At 37.9% G+C, this 26,703-nt stretch overlaps 1 protein-coding gene across 9 annotated transcripts in view; it reads left to right on the plus strand.

Annotated features, from left to right (window-relative positions):
* LOC102861251 (calcium/calmodulin-dependent protein kinase type II subunit delta-like) overlaps nt 1–17,966 on the plus strand; it is a 413,849-nt gene extending 395,883 nt beyond the window's left edge. For 7 of the 9 annotated variants that reach the window (XM_006881073.1, XM_006881074.1, XM_006881071.1 and 4 more), the window contains 3 exons: nt 7,199–7,274; nt 12,733–12,827; nt 14,943–15,175. In XM_006881073.1, the coding sequence (XP_006881135.1) occupies nt 7,199–7,274; nt 12,733–12,827; nt 14,943–15,175 (404 nt within the window). Of the gene's footprint in view, nt 1–7,198; nt 7,275–12,732; nt 12,828–14,942; nt 15,176–16,464; nt 16,532–17,728 lie in introns of those variants that run through there. The other 2 variants (XM_006881078.1, XM_006881072.1) reach the window with 2 other exon arrangements.
* The last annotated feature ends 8,737 nt before the right edge of the window (nt 17,967–26,703 follow it).

Consider the following 26,703-nt stretch of genomic DNA (forward strand, 5'->3'; position numbering starts at 1 on the left):
ATTAGCAAGATGGCTTACTATAGCCTATGCCAACAAAGAGAAATTTAGTTGATATGTGTTAAATAAAGGCAATGATAGGTGAATGTTTTCCAAGAAAAAAGAATAACATCAGTGACTACAGTAGAACTCATGGCCACTTTGAATGGCTAAAATCAGGCAGCCTCTTTAGAGTGGCGATAATAAAATAAAACAGACTTTGAGTGGTCTGGAAAGACAGCAGGAGTTATAGTCTACAAAATCTTAGAGTCTCCCTTCAGATTCTTATTCTAAAAAAAAAAAAAAAAAAGAATTCTTTAGACTAGTTCAAATAGGAGGTTACCTGATGGGGAAATGCATTTATTTTTAAAGTGTGTATGCATTTTAGAGACTCGAATTAAAAGGAGCACATTTTCTACAGATGCATCAGGCAAGAAGGCTGCACCCCTGCCTAGGCAAGGCGTGATAGGTGCTGGTCACCAACACTGTGATGAATCAGGAGAGAAGTAGGCTTTTGTGAAATATATAAAAGAAGAATTAACACGACTTCATAGATTGGATGCTAAGGTTCCATTTTCTAAAAGTGATTCTCAACTTTCCTTCTGGCTTAGGTGACTGGTTTTATAGGAAGTTTTGAAATAGCAAATGAGCCTTTAGACATTGAAATTCATAATAACAAGTTAATGTGTTTTGAGTTTGAGGAGTCTTTGAGATACCCTAATAGATATTCCAAAATGGATATTAACACAGAGTGTGGAGGAAAATTCTAGAAAAAATTTAACAATTTGAGAATTGTTAGCTTGGAGATGGTAATTTAAAGGAGATGTAGACAGGACAGTGGGAATGTAGTGTGTGGCAAGAAGAGGGATTCAAGCTGAGCATTTAAATGGAGTTAAAAATTTAAAGTCTGGGTAGAAAAAGATAACATGGTATATGAAATGAGAAGTTTGCACAGGGAAGTGGGAAGAAAACCAGAAGAGATAGAGCAGGTGAGAAGAATCTTGGAGAAGTTTTAAAATTACAAATTATTTTATTAAATAATTACTGTCAGTGCCCAAGATTTAAAAAAAAAAATCCTGATCCATACCCTTACCTTGCTTTAGTTTAGAGTAGCAAAATTCCAAAATATCTCAGGTTGGAACAGTATGAGGATACTGCTAATTATTTTGAATAATTTATTGGCATCTAAATGCACACACCATCCAAACATTCTTCCCACTTGCTTCCTTCTTCCGGTTCCTAGGAACTTGGATATTCTAGGATCACTGGGACTTGTGGGGGTGAGGTTGAACAACTCAATTCCATAAATAATACCACTGAGTAATGTGGCCTAGTGGCAAGAAGCTGCTCTGCAATCTTGGAGGCACTTGACTCAAGGCCACCAGCTGCTCCATGGGAGAAGCATGAACAGTCTCCACCCGCATGATTAACTGACTCTGCAGACACACTGGAGGGTCAGCTATGGTTGGTTCCAACTCGATGGTACACAACAACATCAACAATCAGGTTTTTTTGTTAGTAGTTGCTGTTGAGTTACTTCTGACTCCCAGCAATCCTAGGTGCAACAAAACCTTCTCAGTCCTGCTCTGTCCTCACAGTAGTTCTTATGTCAGCAGGCACTCTGTCTTCTTGAAGGTCTTCCTCTTTTTCACTGACCCTTTTCTTTTCCAACAATGATGTCCGTCTCCAGGAACTCACCATTTCTGACAATATGCCCAAAGTACTTGAGACAAAGTCTCACTATCCTTAATCTGATGAACATTCTGGCTCTTCTGCTTCCAAGACAGATTTATCCATTCTTCTGGCATTCCATGGTATAGAAAAAATTCTTTGCCAAGATCATAGTTCAGAATCTTTGATTCCTCTTCTGCCTTATTCCTTGTGCAACATTCACAAGCATATAAGACTATGGAACATATCATGGCTTGGGTCAAGCACACCTTATTCTATAATGTTGCATCTTGCTTTTGAACATTGTAAAGAAGTCTTTTGCAAGATTTGCCCTATGCAACATCTGCTATTTGGTTTCTTGACTGCTGCTTCTGTGAGACAGCTACCATGGTAGTAGCAGTCAAGATATCAAAAGAATTGGGCAAATCTGCTGTCAGGTACCTCCTTAAAGTGTTAAAGAGCAAGGATATCATTGTAAAGACTAAGGTATATGTGACCCAAATGATGGTATTTCAATTACCTTATATGAATCTGAAAGTTGGACAGTAAATAAAGGAAGACCAAAGAAGAATCACTGCCTTTGAATTATGGTGTTGTAGAAGTGCATTGGGTAGACCAAGGACTATCAAAAGAACAAGCAAATCTGTCTGGACGGAGTCCAACCAAGGCGGTCCTTAGAGATGAGGATTATCTCACATAATTTGAGCATGTTGTCAGGAGCAGCTAGTCTTTGGGAAAATACACCATGCTCGGAAAAGTAGAAAGTCAGCAGAAGAGAGGAAGGCCCTCAGTAAGACGAGTTTGGCAGTGGTTACACCAGTGGGCGGGTATGGCAGAGACTGTGATAACATGCAGGATAAGGAAGTGTTTCAATCTGTTGTTTGTAGGGTGGGTATGAGTATTAGCTGACTCGGTGGCATCTAGCAACAATAACCCCACATCCGTAAGTGCTTACTGGAGATCTAAGTAAAATAAAATTCTTGACAACTTCTGTCTTCTCTCTGTTTTGCCAGATGTTGTTATCTATGGATCCAGTTGTGAGAATGCTTGTTTGTTTATGTTTTGAGGTGTAATATATATTGAAGGCTATAGACTTTGATCTCCATCAGTAAATATTTCAAGTCTTTCAGCTTTCAGCATGCAAAGGTGTATCATCTGCACATCTCAAATATTGAGTCTTTCTCTAACCCTGATGTCAAATTCTTCTTAATATAATTTAGATTACTTGCTCAGCATACAAGAAGTGAAATAATACCGCCCTGACAACTTTCCTGGTTTTAAACCATGCAGTATCCCTTTTTAAACTTTTTTATTTTTTCTTTTATTTTTTTATTAATTCTTTAATGAAAGTTTACAGAAAACCTGGATTTCCATTCATTCATAGTTAACACATTTTCCTCCCTTTTATTCTATTCAAACAATTTCTTAGTATACACAGATTCTCCATGAGCACAATTAAATAGTCTGTAATTTCCGTTACTTACAATATTATCCATGATTCTTCATGATGCACACTGTCAAATGCCTTTGCACAGCCCATAAACCATCTTTCTGGTGTTCTCTACATTTAGACAAGATGCATCTGACATCAGTAACCACATCCTTTGTTCCATGTCCTCTTCTAAGTTTTGTTTGACTTTCTGGAAGTTTTCTGGCAGTGTACATTCCAACCATTTTTTTTAAATTATTTTAGCAAAATTTTACTTGTGTTTAAATAATGTATAATTAAATGGCTAGTTATAAGATGGCTACAACTTGTGCTGCACAGAGAAAACCCCACCAACTGAAATGATATTGTTATGTACCATCAAGTTAGAACCAACTCATCACTGACCCTTCAGAAGGTTTTCAGTAGCAATTAACTGCAGAGAGAGAGAGTTCACAGTTCATCACGTGGAACAGCTGGTGGATTTGAACCACAGGCCTAGGAGATGGAAGTGTCACTCCTTATCACTTGTTGTTGTTAGGTACCATCAAGTTGAGTATGATCATAGTGATGCTGTGAGCAACAGATCTGAACCCTGCCCTATCCTGTGCTGTCTTGACACTTCCTGACACACTAGAACCCACCGTGGCAACTCCCGTGAGAGTCTACCTGGTTGAGGTCCTTCCTTTTCTTTACCAGTCCTCTACCTTTCTGAGCATGATGTTCCTCTCCAAGAAATAGCCCCTTCGAACAGCATGCCTGAAGTATGTGAGGTGAAGCCTCATCATCTTTCACTCTAGAGAGCACTCTGGCTGCACTCTCTCCAAAACCTAATTGTTTGTTCTTTTGGCCATCCATGGGATGCTCAGTACTCCTCACCAACACTATAGCTCAAAGGCATCAATTCTTCTGTCATCCTAATTCATTGTCTGTCTCTCAGATGCATAACGAGTGATCAAAAAGACCATGGCCTGAATCAAACACACATTACACCTAAAACTGGCATTATCACTCCTGGAGAAGTCTCTAACTGGTCACTAGATCTCCCTCCTGACTGACACTCTCTCTCCTTTCTTGATATAGAATTTACCAACACAAGACTCCCCACATTTAATTATAGCAGGAAGACCAGGTAATGGATGATCTTCTCCATGAAACAGGGGCATCCAGTCATTTGGCACAGTGGCTGTCCCTAGCCTCACTGCTGATGAAAAAGAAGAACTAGGGAGCTAGCACCAAACCCTCTTTCTTCCTCCAGGACAAATATTGGGCCTGTGGTGACATTTCCAACCACAAACAAACTACTTTGCATAAGTGATTCATCTCCAGCCTTCTGCTTTTCTTTCAAGAGTTAGCTGTCATATGCTGCCTGTGACTCACTTAAGCTCCCTTTGCCCAAGGAAATAAACTCTCAAGATTCCTAACTTCTAGACCCCTCCTAAGACAAATAGTCATGTTGCTTTTATGATGACACAGCACAGAAGCATTTTGGCTAATTCCCATTTGCTGTCTTGCCAGTGAAAGCACCATTATTTCTGAGTGTAAGAGGAGAGAATTTGATTTGCATTACTTTGATCATACAGGACCCAAAATCAAGCATGCTGTGGCATGTCAACTATTTGAGAACTGATGAATTTCCATAGGGCTTCCAAGAGTGAGACATGGCTAAGTACAGCTAGTTCTGTAATTCTGTATTATATTTGTGAGGATGTGCACATCTTCAGAAAGTGACCCTGAACTTGTTACGTTCTGTACAATGAGTAGTGTGGTCATAGAGCTCTTTAAAAAACAAAAACAACAAAAAAAAACTTTAAAAAACCCCATATTTTGTGTTTCTTTTTTGTTATCTTTATCTAATATTTTAAAGAATTTGACTTGGTTTTCTAACCTGCAGTTTGACCTGTCAAGTCATGTAGCATACTGAAAAGTCTAAGTAGTTTTAAAGTAGGATTTATTATACAGAGGAAGTTTTGTACAGCCGCATTTTCTTAATCTCGTTTCCTGACTCCTCCTCGTTGATGTCCTTTATACCCAGGAATTAGGTCAGCTGTCATGTGCTTTTGCCAAATGTTCATACTGTTGAAGCCACAGACAGATGAATCATGTATTGCCTAACTAGATTAAGCTAAAATGCACCATTGGCAGCATTCCTATTACAGAATTATTCCCTGGAACTACTTCTATCAGTATGTTTTGATGCTATGCATATTGTGGATAACCATCAATCAAATGAATGAGGGCAAGAAATGTTATGTGTAGATGGGTACTTTAGGAGGTAAGAATACCTGTTTTATGTTATTGTATATAAATGCATGGTAATTATGTATGTAAATGTGAATTTTAATGTATACGGTGATTTTCTTCATTACGGGTTTTAACGTTATTTGCAGCCAGCCATTTTACAGACATGTACAGGTTGTTATATTTTAATAGTGAGATATTATGACATTAATGACTTAGATTTGTTATGAGATAGCCTTACACAGTCTCACCAACATAAAATTATGTTTACAGAATATTTCTTTTAAATAAGGAATGTAAACATGTTATATATGCTTAAATTTTGCCTAATGAAAATTGAATTCTTGGAGGAAAAGGTGGTAAAGTGATTCACATTAATCAATATAGGAGTAAAAGCAGACCAGCTTTTACTGAAATGCGTGGCAGACTCATTATTTTTAAGATAGATTGAAAGCGCCGTATATGATTCCATCTCAGTCTGTTTCCAGTGATTTTTAAAGGAGTGTCACAATGTCCTTGAAATGAAATTGAATGAAATTTGAGTTTAATATATTTTATACAGTGAATCCCTAAATGACAGAAAAGTGTTCTAAAATCAAGCCGTGTTATCACTAAAACACCTGATGAACTTGAGGACTAACTGAACATCACTTTTATTGGAAGATGTTAGGCAATGCTTATACAATGAAATAACTTGGTCTTTGCCCACATGGAGCTTTTCATTTAAACATGGAGAGAGAATAGATTACAGCATATATAAAATTTAGTAACTATTTAAAACAAGTAATAACTTGGGAGAATTGAAGATGTCTTGTGGCAAAACATATACTTAATTGCCAAGTGAGTGATCCGCTGTGTTGTGGGTAGATGCGGTGAGTCATGTCCGACTCATGGAAACTGCTTGCGTGTTGAGTAGGAATGTTCCAGAAAGTTTTCTTGGTTGTAATATTAGCAGAAGCGATCACCACACCTATGTTCTGTGGAATCACTGAGTAGGCTCTTGAAATGGCTCTTTTGCATTAGCAGTGAAACATAAGCCATCTGTGCCATCAAAAGCGGGAAGGGGCACTTGAAGCAAATGGAATCATAGTGTAGTTAGCAAGTGAGAGCTGCTCCAGTTCACATATGAACTATTTCACCAATTGTGAAAAACAGATAATGACTGGGGGTGTAGATGTTGACACAGAACTAGCCTAGATCTTTCAGATTATCTACTTATTTTACCAGTAACACTCATATGTCTCTCTGAGTTTAGTTTACTAAACTGCACGCATGAACAATTAATCTTGATGTCCTCAGTTTTTTTAGAGCTGGTTTAGCTGAACATTAAGAAGATGCAAATAATTATGTACAGTTAGATATCTCAAAGCACTATATCATTTTTGTTCTAATGTAATGTATATTAGCTGTATCTCAGATTGTGTTTGTGTGTGCATGTAGTAATATTTCTCAGGATTCTTTAAAAAAAACAGTTACTGTTAAGGGGGAAAGCTCAGAAACTTGAGTTGACAGAATAAATTTAGAAAACAATTTTTCTTTTCTCACAAAAGGAATAATTTTAAAGCCCAAATGCTGTTGCAATGCTTCCCAAACATGAATGTGCCCAGAAATCTCCTGAGGGTCCTGTTAAAATGCAGATTCTGAGTCATCCAAGAGTGTATCTGAGGAGCTGTGTTCCCAATAGGTTCTCAGAAGAGAGAGGTCTGTGCTGTTTATCTAGGTTCCTGGAGATGCACACTGTGGAGAGAATAGAACCTCATTTGCATGAGGGATGTGCCTTAATACCCAATAATACCATGCTGACATACATTAACAACATTATTAGAATAATATATTTATGGTTTTTGTCCTTATTCTCACCCAAATCTGTATTCTTGCCTTTAGCACGAAAGCAAGAAATTATCAAAGTCACTGAGCAACTGATTGAAGCAATCAACAATGGAGACTTTGAAGCTTACACGTGAGTACAGACATGTTTATTTTACTGAAGCTGGTAAATTTATTTTCTATAGAAGTACATTCTTCAAAGTACTTGAATTTTTGGATATTTAAGCTCAGACTTGATGGGTCCACAATTAAGTTCATCTCAACTTGTAAGTGGCTTCATGTCCCTTAAGAGCCAAATATATTCATTTATTTAAGATGTCAGAGAAAGGAAACAGTGCTTTAAATCCAGGGTTGAGAATATCTTTAGTAATCCACAGTAATAATTCCCAACCATTGTATTTGAAGGAAAGGATTTCCAGACAGAGCAATCTGTGGAAACAAAGGCACAAAACAAAGAAAGCACAAACAGTAAAAACAAAGCAAAACCAAACTCACAAATAGAAACAATAAAGAAGTTATTAAATAAAAGAAGTTCCTTTTTTTCATTTTTATTTTATTAATTTTGTGTGTGTACTGTCAAATGGGATCTGACTGGTATAGGAGATTGCCCCTCCTTCTCCAGCAGATCATCTGGTGGATTCAAGCTGCATGCCTCTGGGATTGCAGTGCAGCTTCTTGCCACTAGGCCACCAGAGCTCCCAAGAAGTTTCTTTTCTTGTTTTAAGAAACATTTTTCATCATAGTTCAGTGAGGTGGTCGGTGAAAGGAAAATCCGGGCAGGCCCTTATTTTTCAACCAGTACACTGTTACTTTTATCTATTTTGTGTTTTTGTGTTTGTCTCTTGGGTAAGATTTCATTTAAAAAGGATACAATGATGCTTAATTTAAAGTTGATCTAATGAAACTACTTTGCTCCAGTATAATTAAACCATCCAGATAAATAGAGCCTAAAGGATAAGAGTCAGGTAAGTTAGCTATTTGGGAATAAAAAGAATCTGTTCTGGAAAATAATGCATTCAAATTTTATATATAAACTAGTAAATTAAAAAAAACAAATTCCAAAGTCATGTGGGGTAACAATCTCAGCCTTCCTTTTTCATCATATAGTAAATTGAGTTCTTAAATGGATGGAAAATAATAAGATACTTGCATTTGCTCTCTGTTTGGAGAGGTCTTTCTAGTATAGAATCAGAAGATGAGAAAATAACTAGACTGCCTTGGTGTGTAAATATGTATACTTCAATGAAAATAAAAAAAACTAAAGATAGGAAACAATTAACTTGGGATGATATGTGCAAAATGTGGCAAAAATCATTTTTACTGAGCAAATAAAATTGATAAGTAGGGAAAGGACATGGAGTATTTATAAAGGAGGAAATATAAATACAAGAATAAAAGCATTTTTATGCCCACTAATTAAACTGATGCAAGTTTGAAAACAAACATTTCCTGCTCATCATAACAGTGGGATGCGGGAGCATCACTTAAGGTGGGAATTTGGTGACTTTCTTACACCTCAGGGTGGAGTAGAAACGGAAGGAAACTCTCAAGATGGTGAAGAGGCAAGCACAGTTAAGTATTAAGTGCTAGAAAGCTTTTATTAAGGTTCATGTGGAGAAGAGGATTGAACATACCATGGACTGCCAAGAGAATTAACAGGTTAGTCCTGGAGGAGAAGCCAAGTGGCTCCTTGGAGGCAGGGATTTGGTAGTTCCATGTCTTTGGGTTGCCAGGAGGGACCAGTCCATGGAGAAGGATGTCATGCTTGGAAGAATGTAAGGATGGTGCAAGAGAGGATGAGATAAAGTGATACAGAAACTGGGGGAACGGGGTTAGAAGTCTTAGAGACAGTGAGATTGGCTCAGGATAATAGGACAGGCTTCAGAGCTATTAAGCATAGGATTGCTATGAGTCGCAAGCAACTTGATGGTACATAACAACAACAGCGTAATTAGACTTAGGAAGGAAAAATTTATCACAGACATAGATTATAAATCTAGCATATGGGTAGATTTATGAAGAAAGTTGTTTATTGAAGCAATAGTGCAAAATAGAAACAGCCTCTGAGTTCATCCGTATGTGTGTGATGTGACAGCTAAGTAATTTTTTGGTACCTTGGATACACTACATGTTTCTAAGTGTCTAGTAATTTGAGAAGATGGTTATGATGCATTTAGAGACAATCAGGCAGAATATGAAATATGTATACTTATTTCAGCTCCACAAGACAAAAGCATTCAAATGGGGTAAAGTATGCCAAATTGGTTTTAAGAAAAAGAATAAAGAATTTCTTTCTGGGAGATGAAATTATGTGTAATTATTTTGCCTCAGCTTCTTTCCTTTCCTGTTCTTTCCAAATATTATATAAGCAAGTGTTACTTTTTTTAGTTAGAAATAGATGACCAAGTGTAAAATTGAGGAGAAAATGACTAAATTTAAAAATAAATCTGAAAGCTACTTCTTATATGCTCGCTTGTATTGTTGTTGTTTTTATTGTTTGTGTCGTCAAGTAGGAACCAACTTATAACTTAGCCTCCAGTGGATTCTCAGAGGCTGTAAATCACGTGGAAGAAGATTACCCACCTTTTCCCCCCCGAATGAGTTTAAGTGGTGTTATTGTTGTTGCATGTCCTGGAGTCAGAATCAACTCATAGCTGAACTTGCAGTAGGTTTTCAAAGGCAGTAAATTGTTCTGGAGGAGATGGCCATCTTTCTCTTGCAGCACAGCTGGTATAGTCTAACCACATCTCTTTTGGATGGCAGTGCATCTCCTTAGCACTAGGCTACCAGAGCTCTCTAGAAATTGTTTAGTTATATGTACAGATATATATATGTACATGCATATGTGTGTGTGTGTGTGTGTGTGTGTGTGTGTGTGTGTGTGTGTGTTGTATTTTTTAACATGGCCTATACTTGGAATGGAAGAGATAGATAGTAAGACATGGAGTAAAAATAACCTTTTTTGTTGTCAGAAACAAACAGTTAAATCATTAATTAGAACTCTGCCATATACCCTGCAGCTCTTTTCTTATGTTTGCTGAAATAACCTCGTTAGACCTATTTCATTCTCCAAAAGCAGAGGATTACTTTTGTTAATCTCCTTTGCAGTAGAATTCCCCTGTGGGATGATAACAAGGGCATTTTGCTGGTTTTTGTTTGTTTATTTGTTTTAGTTTGGATTTTGAGTGTTGCTGACTTCAGTTATATAGTGGGAAACAATTGTACCAGGCAAACGTGGAGCACTTTCTATATTCTCAGAGACTCTAAAGGAGAATGTATTAATAATACTGCTCTTTGGGATTGCATCAGTTTACTAATTCCTTTACCTATGAAGGCCTATAATCTGGCCTGATTTTGTATCTTCTGGCCCAGGGATAATCCAAAAGCTTCCATTTGGGAGATTGGCATAGATTGGTGTAGTTCTGTCAGCTGGAACTTAGAACTCCTGCTCAGAGCACATACTCACACACACCACGCGACATTTTCTGGATCTCTTATTAATGTCTCTGAAATTGCAGTAGAGAAAGACACAGAGGGAGACAGAAAAGGCTAGTAAGTTTTCAACTATACTCTTTTCTGCTGGTCATGCAAAAAAGTGATTCTCAGATGATCTTAGTGTTCATATAAGGTGATAAGAAATTTTGGTCCACTGATGTTGAAAACCAAAACCCATTATTTCAAGAGAAAAGAATAGCCCTGGCAGAAAAAGTTACAGTTGCCATAGGAACACTCTTCTTCTCATTTTCCTCCTTAGAAAGAGATTCTATGTATTTGTCTTGAAGTTTGAAAATACCCACACACCAGGTATGCAGAGGAAAAGTTGAGAATCCACCCCTCCCCTTTTCTGCCTTTGACCTGTGGCTTTCTTTGAACAATGAATAACCACTGTGATTTTCTCATTTTAAACTACTCTTTAAAAAGCCTTAGTTTTACACTATCTGGAAAATACAGCACTTTGAAGAATCATTGTGAGTTTATCTTTTCATACTCTTATTATAAGAGTTTAGAAATGTTTAGCTTCAGATGGTGGGATTTCCACATGAAGTAAGGTACAAGTTCCTCCACTATATTGCACTTTGGCACAAATAACTACTGTCCAAAAATCTCTCACCTTTTACTCTACTTAATAAACTACTAATTCTTCAAGCCCAGATTTCATATCACCTTCTCTGAGAAACCTACCCTCATCACTGCAGGCCGGGCATGTTGCTGTGACACTGAACAAGCTTCAGCAGAGCTCCATATTAACACAGACTAAAAAGAATAGTCTGACAATATGCTTGCCAAAAACCACCCAGCACAAACTGTGGACTTCAACAGTCCTACCCATAATTGATCATGAAGGTGGAAACACTTCTTTCCATTGTGTATGAGCCAGAGGCCACTGGGCATGACTAACAACACACCCTTAGCTTGTAACCCTCCTGCACATGAGAAACCTCCTGATCATTCATGGAAACACTCAAATTTTCTTCTCTCAGAATTCTTTACTAATGCTTTTCATTTACTTCTATATTAGTATGTTGTTGTTGTTGATTGCCATCGAGTTGAGCATGACTCATAGCGAGCGACCCTATGAACAAAGCCTGAAGCTTTTCGATATCTATCATTTCTCAAAGTTCATAGAGTTTCCAAAAGCATGTTGTTTAGGAAGTGGATGCCACTCTTGCTTCCAACTTAAAATGTAGAAGTTCTAACCATCTTGGCTTCAGGAGAAAAGAAAGGCAGATAGAGATTGTTTTTTGAGCTGTGGTGCTAGAGAAGAGTATTGAACATACCATGGGTTGCTAAGAGAACAGGTTCATCCTGGAGAGGGTGAAAGTAGGCTGTTCCTTGGAGGCAAGGATTCTGAAGCTCCATCTGACAGACTTAGGACATGTTGCAAGGAGGGACTAGGTCTTGGAGAGGGATATTGTGCTTGGGAGGTTGGAGGGACAGCACAAGAGAGGAAGCCCCTCGATGAAATGGATTGATTTAGTGACTGGGGTAATGAGGGTAAGTGTGTCAGAGAAAGTAAGTTTGGCTCAGGATAGATCAGGGTTCAGAGCTGTTGTACATAGGGTCGCTGTGAGTTGAAGGTGACTTGATGGCACATTACAACAACAATAAAAATATGATGGAGATCTTCAGGAGTATAGAATACAAATCAACTCCTGACTGCATAATCATTATATTACATATATTTGACATGAGCACAGAAAATGAGATCCACCAAAAATTGTCCCAAATATTTAATTTCACCACAGATAATTTTATAGGGTGTGGAAATCATTTAAAAGAAGGTAAGACTGAAGCCAAGACTCGGAAAGACTGAGGGGAAATCTGGAGAATTCACCTTAGAAAAAAAAAGAGACTCTTAAAATTATGATAGATTATCATCTACATAAACTAGTTCTTTCAATGTATCTAGACAATGTCCTATGAAACTCTCTCCTCATCCACTCTACCAATGCCTATAATAGAAGTTTTATATTTTTCACATATGCATGCTTACTTACTGATTGTGGATAAATAAGAATATATGCATGTTAAAACAGTAAAATTGTTTAACTCCTCTTTACTAATTATTTTCATTATTTTTCTTCTTACAGAAAAATTTGTGATCCAGGCCTTACTGCCTTTGAACCCGAAGCACTGGGTAATTTAGTGGAAGGGATGGACTTTCATCGATTCTACTTTGAAAATGGTACATTTATTCTAAATTTAGTAATATGCCTTTTCCAACTTCTCTTTCAATTTCTTCCAAATTTGCAGATCCTTTGGCTCTATTCTGCAATGAACGCTTTTATCTTAGACAAACATTTTACACAGTAAAATTTTTTTACATTTGAAATTTTTAAAAATGACAAGCGAAATTTTCTACCTTTTGTACAATGTTTCATTTTGCATAAAAATCAATACTAATTGAACAGACCCCGTTTAAGTTCCAGTGATCTCTGTGACATGAGCTATGAAATAAGTTGCCAAAAATGTAACTTCTCCCTAAAACTTTATATATGAAAAAAAAGAAACTACAGTATGCTAGAATATTCAAGAGACAAGTGCTTTCAAACTTACTTGGTGCGTATTTTCAAAGTAAAATATTAATGAAAATGAGTAAACAGATATATATACATATAAGTTCAAGTTATAGGAATTTTAGGGTGCTCAAAAGAGAGAGCCACATTTTGAGGATAATTGCATAAAAACAAAACAAACCTCCTCCTGTGAAACCCACCAGGTCTTCAGTTAATTAGTATAAATCAGATATTGTAAAAACTTTTATCCTTGCTTTTCTTGCTGAAAGCCATATGTATTGTGTTGTTTCTCCATCCTGCACAAAGTGAAATCACTCCACAGAGATAAAGAAAAATATCAGTGATAGGGCTATGGTAGTTTAGTGGTAAGGATTGTGCTACCACACAAAAGTATGTGGTTTGAATCCACCAGCTTCCCCACGGGAGAAAGATGGGAAATCCAGTGCCCTGCAGTTTACTGCCTCTGAAAACCTGCTGGAGGGTCAGCTATGGGTTGCTATGAACAGTTCCAACTCTACAGTTGAACAGTGCACTACAACAATTGTAATAATCAGGCTTACTTTCAGCAAATGTAAACCTCAGCTAGATTGTCTGCTTAAGCATGGATGCTTAAATTAGGACCTGTTAAATTAATTCCTTTTCCTGTATAATTGGCTTCTGGGTTTGCAGTGCAACTTCTTGCCACTAGGCGGCCAGAACTCCTCTGCATACATTTCCTCTCTCTTTGAGTCTAAACCCACTCATAGCTGACACCCCCCACCACTGGATTTCTAAGGCTGCATACATCACAGGAGGAGATTACCCAAGTTTTCTTCCAACGAGCCACTTGTGTATTCAAACAACTAGATAGACAAAGCTTTTGTATTACAGGATTATTCAGTAAAAAAAGGAAAAACAGTAGAGGATCAGAACCAGCCTTTGTGGCCCTACACCAACATTTGGAGTTTTCTTAGGTGACCACAACTGGACTATCATGAAATGGATTCTGTAATGGCCAGCTTTTTTTTTCATTCTGGAGATAAAGATCTCTGTGGTTGAAACAGTCAAACCCATGAGAGTCAGAACTCTGTAAAGTGGAAACCTGTCAAACCAGGAACTCCTGTTATCATGAAAAGGAGTTGTAGAAAAAATGTTAAGACTGTGCACTGAAAAAGGAAGAGAATTTGCGAGACCTGGAAAAACAAAACAGCACTTGAGTTTGGCTGCCTCAGGCTTTACTATAGTTGTTGTTGATTGTCTTCGAGTTGAGCATGACTCATAGCAAACCTATGAACAAAAAGCCTGAAGTCCCTCTGCAACTATGGGCATTTATCAAAGTTCATGGAGTTTCTGGAGGCATGTTGTTTAGGAAATGGATGCTGCTTCTGCCGTACAATATTTCCACTTCTCATATATTTCACCAGCAACTGCCAAAAAAAGCACATACCGCAATGGTTCATCTACCAGAAAAGCAGGAACAATTCCGTGCACTGAGGCCAGTTTCTATTTCTACCCGTTTCCCATCATAAATAAGCACATCTCTCCAGCTTTATCGCCTAGTAAACGAAAGTATCCAGAGTGGTGTATATATTACCTGCAAACAGGATAAGAGAGTTAAAAAGAGCAGACTGTCTTCGCTTTTTCTCTTCTTTTTATCTTTCTAATACTTTTCACAATACTTAATACACAGGTAGTAGAGACAATTAGCTGAATGATTGATGTCACATTTACTGGTTCTATTTTTTTTTCTGATTTTGTTTATTACAGAGTAACTGCATTTTGTTTCTCATGTTGTTCTCTTTCAGCTTTATCTAAAAGCAATAAACCAATCCACACTATTATCCTGAACCCTCATGTCCACCTGGTAGGCGATGATGCTGCCTGCATAGCTTATATTAGGCTCACACAGTACATGGATGGCAGTGGAATGCCAAAGACGATGCAGTCAGAAGAGACCCGAGTCTGGCACCGCCGGGATGGGAAGTGGCAAAATGTTCATTTCCATCGCTCGGGCTCACCAACAGTACCCATCAAGTAAATATTCCAAGTCTATAGGTGTCCTTGTTACTGTCCTCACCATGATCAGCAGCTTCTCTTTATCCCATTGTTAATAGCATGGCATATGTGAGTTTATGTTGGTGGTCAGTTGCACCAGTGGTTAACAGCTAGCAGTTCCGTCGAACCAGGCATTTGTAGGTTGAAACTTGGCATTGAGCAGTAAACAGTGATTGTAGATAGAAACTAAAGGATAACTTATCATACTGATTTTTATTGTGGTTAAATCTGAGGGATTTGTACAGTAAGATAAAAATAGTTGTGAGTATATTGTCACTTAGCATAGAAGAGGAATTTAACAGGAAGGACTAGAAAAAGATTTCTAAATGACTTATAAAATATTAAGGGCTAAATTTTATTGAGTATCTCTGAGGCTTTGTAATATGCATAAGGAAAAATTCAGAAAAACCAGGGAAGCAAATGTGGTATTTCAGTGTATGTTGTGCTATGGCTGTGTCTTTCAAATGTTGTGTTTGCTATCCCTTTCTACACTTAGGCAAATATTTATTGCACTTTTCCTAGGTTCCTAACCTGTGCCAAATACAGTGCACGATAGAAGACTCAAGGAACATTTATTCTAGTTTTGAAAGCATCTAATTGCTCATACCAAAGGAAAAACCAGTAGAATGCAATGAATTAAGACTATTGCAAACTGTTATAAGCACCCTTTGTGGAGAAAGTAGAATGATTTTGAACACTGTTAAAAGATGAGTGAGAAAAATAAATAAAAAAGAAGATATTCAAAGAGCATCATGAGGAAAAAGGTATAACTCAGGATTTTAGCTTAGTGTGGTACAGGACAAGAAATAGATATGGCTGGCTCTTACAGGGTTCAAGGGAATAATAAGAAATAAGGTTACATCAGGAACGTGAGGTTACATGAAAACAAGAATGAGAGTTGAGACTCACCAGAAGTTTGGCCCACTCCAGAACAATGTCATTCCAGGTTCTCTTCCCAAGGAACGCCTGTTAAATTTTGGAATAGTAGGATAAGACTCAAGTTCCTAACAATTGTTATGTAATTCAGAGAAAGAAAAAAAAAGAATATGTAGATAAGTAACATATTCATTTTTGTGTGTATTGTTTTTGTTCTGTTTTTAACCCCAAAGAGGCACAACACCTATTACGAGTTAACATAGAAGCGATTACATGCATATAGTACTAAAGAATTATGTTTTTCTGTAATTCCCTGATGTGTTGTTTATGGAATAAAGCCTATTCAAGAAAACTTCATTTTATGCCACGTGGCTCAAATGGGGCTTCTCTTAATAGGCCATCCTGTATTCCAAATGGGAAAGAAAACTTCTCAGGAAACACCTCTTTGTGGCAAAACATCTAAGACCTGAAAACCATTCTCATATGGGTTTTGTAAGTAACCTCCTTCGCCCAGGCTTTGCAATTGGAGCTAATGAAACGCTGCATGGTTGTTTTCCTTCCATTGAGGAGATTTTCTCTTGCATTATATTCATTGAAAATCATTCAAGGTCCTTGAAAATTCATCTCCATTATGCATGAGCTCTTGAGTCTAAATGTTCAGCCCCATTTTGTGGTGTAATCTTTATTTTTAAAGCAATGAGCACTGAGAAGATCCTTTCTTTAACATATGGATGTATCCTTCTATAATGGCCCCAAGTAATGGCCCCAAAAGTCAATTATGTCTGGGTCAATTCAGACAACTCTCAATTATCCGTGCCTAATTTTTATTAAGCTTTGGGATTTTCTAATTTCTTACTGCTTTTCTAAAAGGTGATAATTCCTGTTCTTGATTGGCTACAGCTAATACATAAAATAATTTGCCATGCTTGACTAAGTTATAATAGTATTTGGTTCTAAGATCAGGTCACAGGAGAAAGTCAAGCTGAAATTTAAAACTCACTAAGTGGGTCGTTCCAAAGGATAACTGAAAGTTGACTGCAATTAAGTTCATGCTTGTGTTGTTTTTAAAGATTTATGCCTTAAACTTGAATTAGAAAAATTCAGCGTGGTGCCTTTTGAATATCTTCCCCATTCAAATCACTGAAGCTTGTCAGAGCTTTTAGGAAATAATGCTCTGACCTGTTGATTTAAAGAAAAGAGGCCTCCGACTAAATACGAATACTTGTGTTTTCTTCTCCTTTGAGGCCATCTCCCTTGTTAAATTGACTTCTAGATGTGATTGTCCAAAGAGTTGTAGAATAATGGCAAAAGCTGATAAAGGTATACTTAAACTTTGGGTCTGTTTCAACTGCACAATAATATACATTTATTATTTGTTTAATAATGTGAATGCTTGAAAATATTGCCTGGACTTTAATGGTGTGATAGAAGCCTTACCCCTTATTTTTAACTTAGCTTCGTGTGACTAAATTTACAGGTAATTATCTCTGACTTTTTAATATTGTGTGTTTTATCATAATGATCAAAAGATCTGTGGTATGCAGGACCTTTAATCTATTATATAATCATTTTGTAAAATTGTAACTAACAAAACTGCTTCATGACCTTTTGTAAAAATGTATCCTTTCTTTCTCACCACCTGCCCCTTTTCTCTTTTCAGCTAACTATCAACCGTGCCACTTCTGCATTCTCTCTTTTCAAGGCACCTGGATGGTAACCTGGACCGTCCTCTCCTCCTCTTCATGCATGTTTCTGAGTGCATGAAGTAGTGAAGGCCCTCCATGTAATGCATATGTGATGCATCATCCTGTCATATATTCCTTCCTATTCATTGTTTACACTTCAACTATGGAGATGTTCCATGTAAACTTAAATCACTGTTGGCAAACAATAGGGGGGAGGCCAGACATACACAGAGACACACCCCATTCACACACACGCAAACTCCATGATATTCCAAGTCCAAGTTATTCATCAAATTTCTCTGTTTATGCCAAGATTTAATATACTTCAGCATTATTGTTCTCTAAATGACAGTTTGTAAGAGAAATGTAAATTTTTTAGCATTCTTTGCTGTTAATCTGTTTTGGCACGTTTGTGTGAAAACAAATGCAAAGAAAGAAAAAATCAATTCATAATGATAACTTCAGTTTCCTGGTGTAATCCTGGTTGAAATGGATGATTTCTCACCAGAAGTTTTGTTTAAACAATTCAAGTGGATTGATACCATGAATGAAATAATTTATGAATGTGGAAGTCAGAACCAATTTGGTAACATCTAAAGCCATTCACTTTTTTATCAAATTATGTAAAATGGAAAATTTCACATCATTTACTAGTTTGGTGACTTTAAGATATACTCAAATTGTTCCAGTGAGTTCACTGAATTGAGCTTTTGATTAATTTCTCAAATATGTGCTCCGTTTTCTTCATTTTGTCCTATTCTCTGGTTTCTTTTGTTTGTTTCCTTTTTACCTTTTATATGTATATATATATATACACAAGTGTGGAAAAAAAGCAAAAGTTGCACTTTCATAACTTAGGCAAAGTCAAATTGAAGTCTTTTGGAGATAGCTAAACAGCACTTTCAATCATATTCAGGGCCCATGAAAATATTGTTAAGATTTGCAACGCTTTCGGTTTTTCTTAGGCTTTTGTTTGCACCTAGGTATCTTCTGATGAAAGTAATAGAATGTGTTCAAAACTTACGATAAAAGCCAAGTATGTTCCTGCAGTAACTTCAGTATGGCTTACTGATTGGAGCAATTGCCAGGAGAATAACATTGAGAGCAGATCAATGTTTTGTACAAACACACTTACTTCTTCTTGCTGGGATGTGAGGCCTACTTGTCACCATTTAGTTTATGGCCGTTATAAAAGCCTGGGCATGTTTTCCATTCTCATTTGTTTTTTGAACTTGTTCTTTGTGACTGGTGCTTTTTTAGCTTCTCTCTTGTGTCAGAGGAACAGTATTTTCCAGCAAGAAGTTAGAGTTCTCCAGTATGAAAAAAAAAAAAAAAAGAAAAAGAAAAAAGAAAAGAAAGGGAAATGTCCTAGGTTTACCTTGTGCTTCTCATTTCTCCTTTGTTTCTTCTGACCCCTGTGAGACTTTTTCTCTTCCCTGAAATGATATATAGTGCACAGCGTAGTCATCTGTCATCAGGATTATTTTCACAATAGAAATTCAGAATCTTTGGAAGACTATTTCTAAAACAAAAACAAAAAGAACCCTCCCCCTTTTCTCTCATCTTTCTGTGTTGATTATTGATCACCTTAGCTATTGTTGCTAGTGGATGTACGGTAGATGGATTGAAGCTTTTCAGATAATTATTACACCAATTAAAACAATATATATTTAAAATAAATATATACAGTAAATGTATTGAGCCATGTTAACCTGCCAATGAGATCTGTGAAAAAGTAATGGCCTCATTTTTTTCTCTTACTTTTCTTTTACTTTTTTTTTTTGTTTTTGGTGAAGCAGCTATAAGTGGCATACATGTATTTTTTAAAAAAAACTAGTAGAATGTAGAGTGGTTTTTGGTTTTTTTTGTTGTTGTTGTTGTTGGTTTTGTTTTTTACACTTTTAACTTAGCATGTGGTGTTGAAGTAATATCATAGATCCAGTTTGTCTTCCACACTGAGATGTGAAGAAATTGTGATTTTTTTTCCTCTCCACCACAAATGAGTTATACATTTATTATCTTCTATCATTTTGAAACACTGCAGTTTACCATGGGACACTGTATATATTTCTTGCCATAATGGTAAATGACTGATTGATATATTTAAGAGTTAATAAATTTGTGATTTCTGCTGAAAAATGTGTCTGTTTTTATTTCCTAAGAAAAGATGCTATACTTATACATGCCTGGTGCTAGCTAGGGCCAAGGGCAACATATTCTAACAACTTAATTCAATGAGGGCTAATTTACCTTTGTTTTACATATTAGATTGTTGGATTGTACTTTTTTCTAAGAATGAACTTATTAACAAATTCATTTTTCCTTTATTCAGAAAATAGCAATTTCTCTTGCAGAAACATCACTTAAATTAAAGATTAAAACAATCATTGTTAAAATCCATCAAGTCAGCAACTCTGTGTACAGACAGACAGCAAAACCTCGCCCAATCCTGCACTATTCTCACAATCTCCATTCTGCTCTCTTAAGGGTCTTCCTCTTCCCCCCGACTCTCCAGCTTCCCAAACATGATGTCTCTTTTAAAGGACAATTTGCCCAAAGTATGTGAGACAAAGTCTTAACCATCCTTGCTTCTAAGGGACGCCCTGGCTGCACTTGGTCCAAGTTAGATTTGTTTGTTCTTTTGGTAGTTTATAGTATAGTCAATACATTTCTCACACTTTACAGTTCAAAGGCATCCATTCTTTTTCAGACTGTTTATTGTCCCACTCTCATAGGCACATGAAGCAAGTGAAAATACCATGACTTGGGACAGGCATATCTATTCCTTCTCAGTTCTACTCATTTCCTAACTCCAGTTTGAAGTGACATCCTTCCCTGCATACCTTCCTTGGTCACACCTGAGCTGGTTCCTTCCTCTCTCTCCAGCACGCACATAGAAGTTTGTCTTTCATCTCTGGCCAACCACGTTGTTTTGAAAATATGTGAATCTTGGGTAGGTCCCCTCTACTAAACTACATCATGATTTCCCAAGTAAGAACTCTGTATTTACTCTATAGTCACCTTTCTATCCCTAAAACCAGAGTGTGGCTAGAAAGGGAAGTTGTCAGTAAATAGTTGTGAAACAAGTCAAACTCTAAATGGGAATCTGGAAGTACTAGACTCACAACAACAAAGAAATAATTAGGTCATCTCAGATTTATGGTTTGTCTCTAACATTGCTGTTTTTGTGGCTCTTGAGCTTATCTCCTCTTTCCAAAGGTCAGTTTCCATACTGGAAATGAGAATAAATACACCAATTGAATAAGACTACTACATTAAGAGAGTTAGAAACTGGCTACAGGCTTCCTAGAATAAAATTACTTTTGTCACTCACAAACTCATTATTTTACAGTTGGAATCCACTCATCCAGCATGTCTCCAGAGACTGTCAATCATATGATGTGCTGGAACCACCAGAAACAGCACTTTTGGGTTAGCACTACAGCTCCTTACACATTATACCATCAGAATTCCCTGTTATTCAAATATATATTATTTTATCAAATATATATTATTTCAAATATATGCTATATATTTGAATATATAGCAAATATATATTATTTGATGGTAGCAGCTATAGCTTTTATAATTACCAATATTAAAATACATAGAGTTTTTTAAGGTCTGTTATTTAAGAAGTGGAGGGGTTTGTGCAGGGAGAAGGGTGCAACAATGAATGAATGGAATCCCAAAATCTCTGTAGATGTTCATTGAAATGAAAAATAAACAACCTAAATTAAAAAAAAAGAAGTGGGGGGCCAGAACTTCTTCCTAGTTTGTATTAATCTGGATGCTCAACTGTAGAACAATACCTAACAGACAAACATTTTAACAAAAGGAGCAGATGGCAGAGACTTCCCCCATACAGAAGTAACTAATGGATTCAGTATTGGCCCCACACTCAACCTGGGAATCTGTGTCTCACCCAATCACTTTCCTTGCTCCAACAGCATCCCCTTCCACTCTCGCCCATACCATCCAGCACCTCACTCATCCCCCAGCCAACCCTTGACATGATGGATCAGGTTGTGGCATTAGAGATATTATCTCCAATGTCAGATGGATCTTGGCTGAAAGCAAAGAGTACCAGAGGAATATCTATCTTTGTTTCGTTGACTATGGAAAGGCATTTGACTGTGTGGATCATAACAAATTGTGGCTAACTAACCTTGAGGAAAATAGGAATCACAGAACACTTGATTGTTTTACATGAGCATAATCCTTACTTGGGCCAGGAAGCAGTCATCGGAACAGAGCAAACACTGCATGCTACAAAATCAGGAAAGGAGTTTGTTTGAGATGCATCCTGTCTCCAAAACTTTTCAATCTATATGCAGAGCAGATCATTTGGAAGGCTAGGCTTTATGAAGAGGATGTGGCTTCAGGATAGGAGGAAGACTCATCAACAACCTGTGATATGCAAATGACACAGCATTGCTCACAGAAAATGAGGAGGACCTGAAACATTTGTTGCAGAAGTTCAGGGACTGCAGTCTTCAGTATGGATTGAAGTTCAACATCAAAAACACAAAAAGTTCTCACCACTGTGCCAATTGGCAGCACCATGATAGATAAAAAAGAAATTTAGGTCGTTAACAATTTCAGCTTGTTCAGCTCAGCTCCGCAATCAACACCCTTGGCACCAGCAATCAGGAAATCAAAAGACAAATTGCACTGGGGAAGTCTACTGTCAGGAACCTCTCTAAAGTGCTAAAGAGTAATGATGTCAGTCCTGGGACTAAGGTTCACCTGATCCAGGCCCTGGTCTTCACCATTACTTGCTATGCATTAGAGAGCTAGATACTGACTAAGAATGACAGAAGAAGAATTGATGTCCTTGAGTGGTGGTGCTGGAAAAGATTATTGAACATACCATGGGCTACCAAGACAATAACTAGGTCTCTCTTGGAGAGAGTAAAACCAATTTTCTTACTGGAGGCAAGGATTTTGAACCTCTGTCCTGCATACTTTAGGCACATGGCCAGGACAGACCAGTCCTTGGAAAAGGACTTCATGTTTGGCAGGGTGGAGGGACAGTGCAGGAGAGAAAGATCTCAGATGAGTTGGATTAACTGGGGTGATGAGGATAGGTTTGTCGGTGAGACTGGCTCAGGATAAGGCAGGGAGCAGAGCTAATACACATAGGGTCACTGTGTGTCGAAGACAGTCTGATGGCACCTAACAACAATAATAATATTCCTTTTGTTGTTATGTGGTGTTCTTAAACCATGAGGACAATTAGTTATTTTTTGGAAACTAGCTTTTTTTCAGGCAGACAGAACATTCTTTGTTGCCACTTCTGAGTGTTGTGAGAACACAATCCTCATAAAAATGTAAATACTCCTTGGTAATCCTACTGTTCTTCAACATATCCAAATTGGGCACATTCATTCACTATATATACTTTGAAGTATAATTGCAATTTCCAAACCATGCAATGTTGCCTCCTGAGGTGTTCCATTATAATTCAGACAAACTGAGTTTTCATGTTTGACTTAATGACTGAGTTCCATTAGTCTGTGCACCCTGAAACATTGCAGCTCTTGCTGGCCACGGCTGGAGTGAGAGTCATGCATAAGCTGCATGCCCTCCAGTGCCACTACACAATATCAGTGTTGTTCAATAATTTCTATACTCTGTTGGATCACCTTTTTTGAGGAGTTGAAATAATTATAGATTTCTTTCAGTCAGTTGTCCAGATTGCCGTCTTCTGTATTTCTTGACACTACCTAGAGATAACATCCAGGTCTGCATCTGTTGAAATATTTCAGTTGGTATCCCATCAATTCCTGGTACCTCCCCCCCCCCAATTTCTTCAGAGAAGCTTGAATGTCTTCTTTTACTACCTTTGGTTCTTGCTCATATGCTGCTTCCTGAAATGGTTCTGTTTCTGTCAATTCTTTTTGACTCGGTGACTTCATGCCTATCTTCCGTATTCCTTGCATCTTCTTTTGACGCTTTGTGGATCTTGAAGATTTTGCCCAATGTTTATTAATTTATGTTATGTACAGTGACTTCTTGCCTATTTTCCATATTCCTTAAATCTTTTTAAAAAATTATTAATTTTAATGTACATTTACAGAGATTTTGGATTCCCATTCATTCATTCTTGCACTTTTCTCCCTGCTCATCTCTACCCCCAGTTCGATCTTCTCTTTGAAAAGTAAAAGAAAAATTCCTTCAATCTCCTTACATTTTCTTTTGATGTTTTGTGGATCAAGATATTGCCCAAAGCAGTTTTAATTATTGGAACTCGAGGCTTGAATTTGTTCTCCAATTTAGTTCTTTTCTTCTGATTTTTTTTTCCTGATTCTAGTTCTACACATTTTGTTATAATACTTTGCTTTGTCTTCCTGAGCTACCCTTTGAAATCTTCTGTTCAACTCTTTAACTTCATTTCTTCTCAGCTTCTTGGCATTCTAGTACAGTATACAGAGTCTCTTCTGACACCATTTTGGTCTTTTTTCCCCTCTATAACAAACTGGCTGACTCTGAGAAGAATGGAAATCCCAGACAGAACACTTGATCGTTCTAATGTTCCAACCTATACTTGGACCAGGAGGCAGTTGTCAGAACAGAGCAAGGAAACACTGCATGGTTCAAAATTGGGAAGGGAGTATGCCAGGGATGCGTCCTATCTCCATACCTTTTCAACCTGTATGCAGAACAGATCATCCGGGAGGCAGGGCTCTATGAGGAGAAATGTGGCATCAGGATTGGTGGAAGATCTATCAACAATCTGCATTACGCAGATGACACAACCCTGCTTGCTGAAACTGATGATGACCTGAAGCGCTTGCTCCTGAGGGTCAGGGACTGCAGCCTTCAATATGGATTGAGGCTCAATGTCAAGAAGACAAAGATTCTCACCACTGGACCAATTGGCAGCATCAGGATGGATGATGAAGAGATTGAGATTATTCACAGCTTTAGTCTGCTTGGCTCCACGATCAACACTCTTGGCAGCAGTAGCCAGGAAACTAAAAGGCATATTGCCATGGGAAAGTCTGCTGTTAGGGAACTCTCCAAAGTACTGAAGAACAATGGTGTCTCTCTGGAATCTAAGGTGCATCTGATACAAGCCAGGGCCTTTGCAATCACTTGTTATGCATCAGAGAGTTGGACAATAACTCAGGAGAATAGATGGAGAATTGATACCTTTGAGCTGTGGTGCTGGAGAAGAGTATTGAGAATACCATGGACTTCTAGGAAAACAAACATTCATCCTGGAAAGGGTTAAACTGGGTGGCTCCTTGGAGGCAAGGATTCTGAGGCTCCATCTAACATACTTTGGACATGTCCTTGGAGAAGGACATCATGCTTGGTAGGGTGGAGGGACAACGCAGGAGGGAAAGCCCTCTATGAGGTGGATTGATTCAGTGACTGGGGTAATCGGGATGGGAGTGTCAGAGAGTGCGATTGGCACAGGACAGAGCAGAGTTTAGGGCTGTTGTATATAGGGTGGCTATGAGTCTCAGGCGACTTGATGGCACATAACAACAACAACAACAATCTTTGTAAGAGAGTGGGATGGAGCTCCCCCATTAAAATAAGCTTGGAAGGAGGAGTGTCATCCACTTCCATAATAGCTTGCCTCTGGAAACTCTATGAACCTGTAGAGAGGATGAGAGACCCCCAAGCGTTGAGGACTCTCCTTCATAGGGTCGCCTGCAACTTGACGGCACCTAACGACAACAACAACAATCTTTGTAATGACCTTATGCTTTCTTCATGATATCCTGGATATCATCCCACAGCTCATTTGGTCCTTGCTCATTAGTTTTCAGTGACACAAACCTGTTTTGAGTTTTTTGGATTTTGTTTGTGTTGTTGTTGCTGTTTTTTAAACTGTGGTGGAATAGACTCAAGATCACATTTTACCACTCTGTCCTTCCAAGGATGTTACTTTTATCCTCCCATTGTCCCAAAATATGTGATCTGGGGCTTAGACTTGCTGTGAGCTTGTCACTTGGCCTTAGGCCTTGAACATCCAGGGAAGAGTAGATAGCTTCATTGTATCCTCATGTTGGATAACCAATATTGGCATAATCAACACAGAGATAAGGCAGAGTCAGCTCTGGTGGCCTAGAGGTAAGAATTTGCACTGCAATCCCAAAGGCACATGGTTCAAATCCACTAGCTGCTCCATGGATAGGCAATCCCCTCCTGTGTGATTACTGCCTTTGAAAACCTATCGGAGGATCAGCCATGAGTCGGTTCTAACTCTACAGTACATAGCAACAACAAGACAAAATCGGAGATTCTGTTCTTTGCATGTAATGAGAGCTGTGGAAAATTAAAATCTGAGGGAATGAATTTGGAGATGTTTCCCTCTACACCCCAAATCTCACTGATGTACCTTCTTATGATTCATTTCTGATGTACCAAGTCAGGTGAAGAGACTTTTTTTCCTTATGTACTTTGATTGTATGCTCAATGTCAAGAAGACAAAGATTCTCACCACTGAATCAATTGGTAGGATCAGGATGGATGGTGAGGCGATTGAGATTGTTCACAGCTTCAGTTTGCTCAACTCCACGGTCAACACGCTTGGCACCAGCAGCCAGGAAGTAAAAAAAAAATGTCTTGCGATGGGAAAGTCTGCTGTTAGGAACCTCTCTAAAGTACTCAAGAGCAACGGTGTCTCTCTGGAGACTAGGGTGCATCTGATACAAGCCAGGGTGTTTGCAATCACTTGTTATGCATCAGAGAGTTGGACAATGACTAGGGAGGATAGAAGGAGAATTGATGCCTTTGAGCTGTGGTGCTGGAGAAGAGTACTAAATGTACCATGGACTGCTAGGAAAACAAACAGATTCATCCTAGAGAGGGTTAAATCAGGCTACTCCTTGGAGGCAAGGATTCTGGGGCTTCGTCTGACATACTTTGGACATGTTGTAAGGAGAGGCAGGTCCTTGGAGAGGGACATCACGCTGGGACAGCTCAGGAG

This window comes from Elephantulus edwardii, unplaced genomic scaffold, assembly GCF_000299155.1.
Source record: "Elephantulus edwardii isolate Elephantulus edwardi_28Jun2011 unplaced genomic scaffold, EleEdw1.0 scaffold00012, whole genome shotgun sequence".
Lineage (NCBI taxonomy): Eukaryota > Metazoa > Chordata > Mammalia > Macroscelidea > Macroscelididae > Elephantulus > Elephantulus edwardii.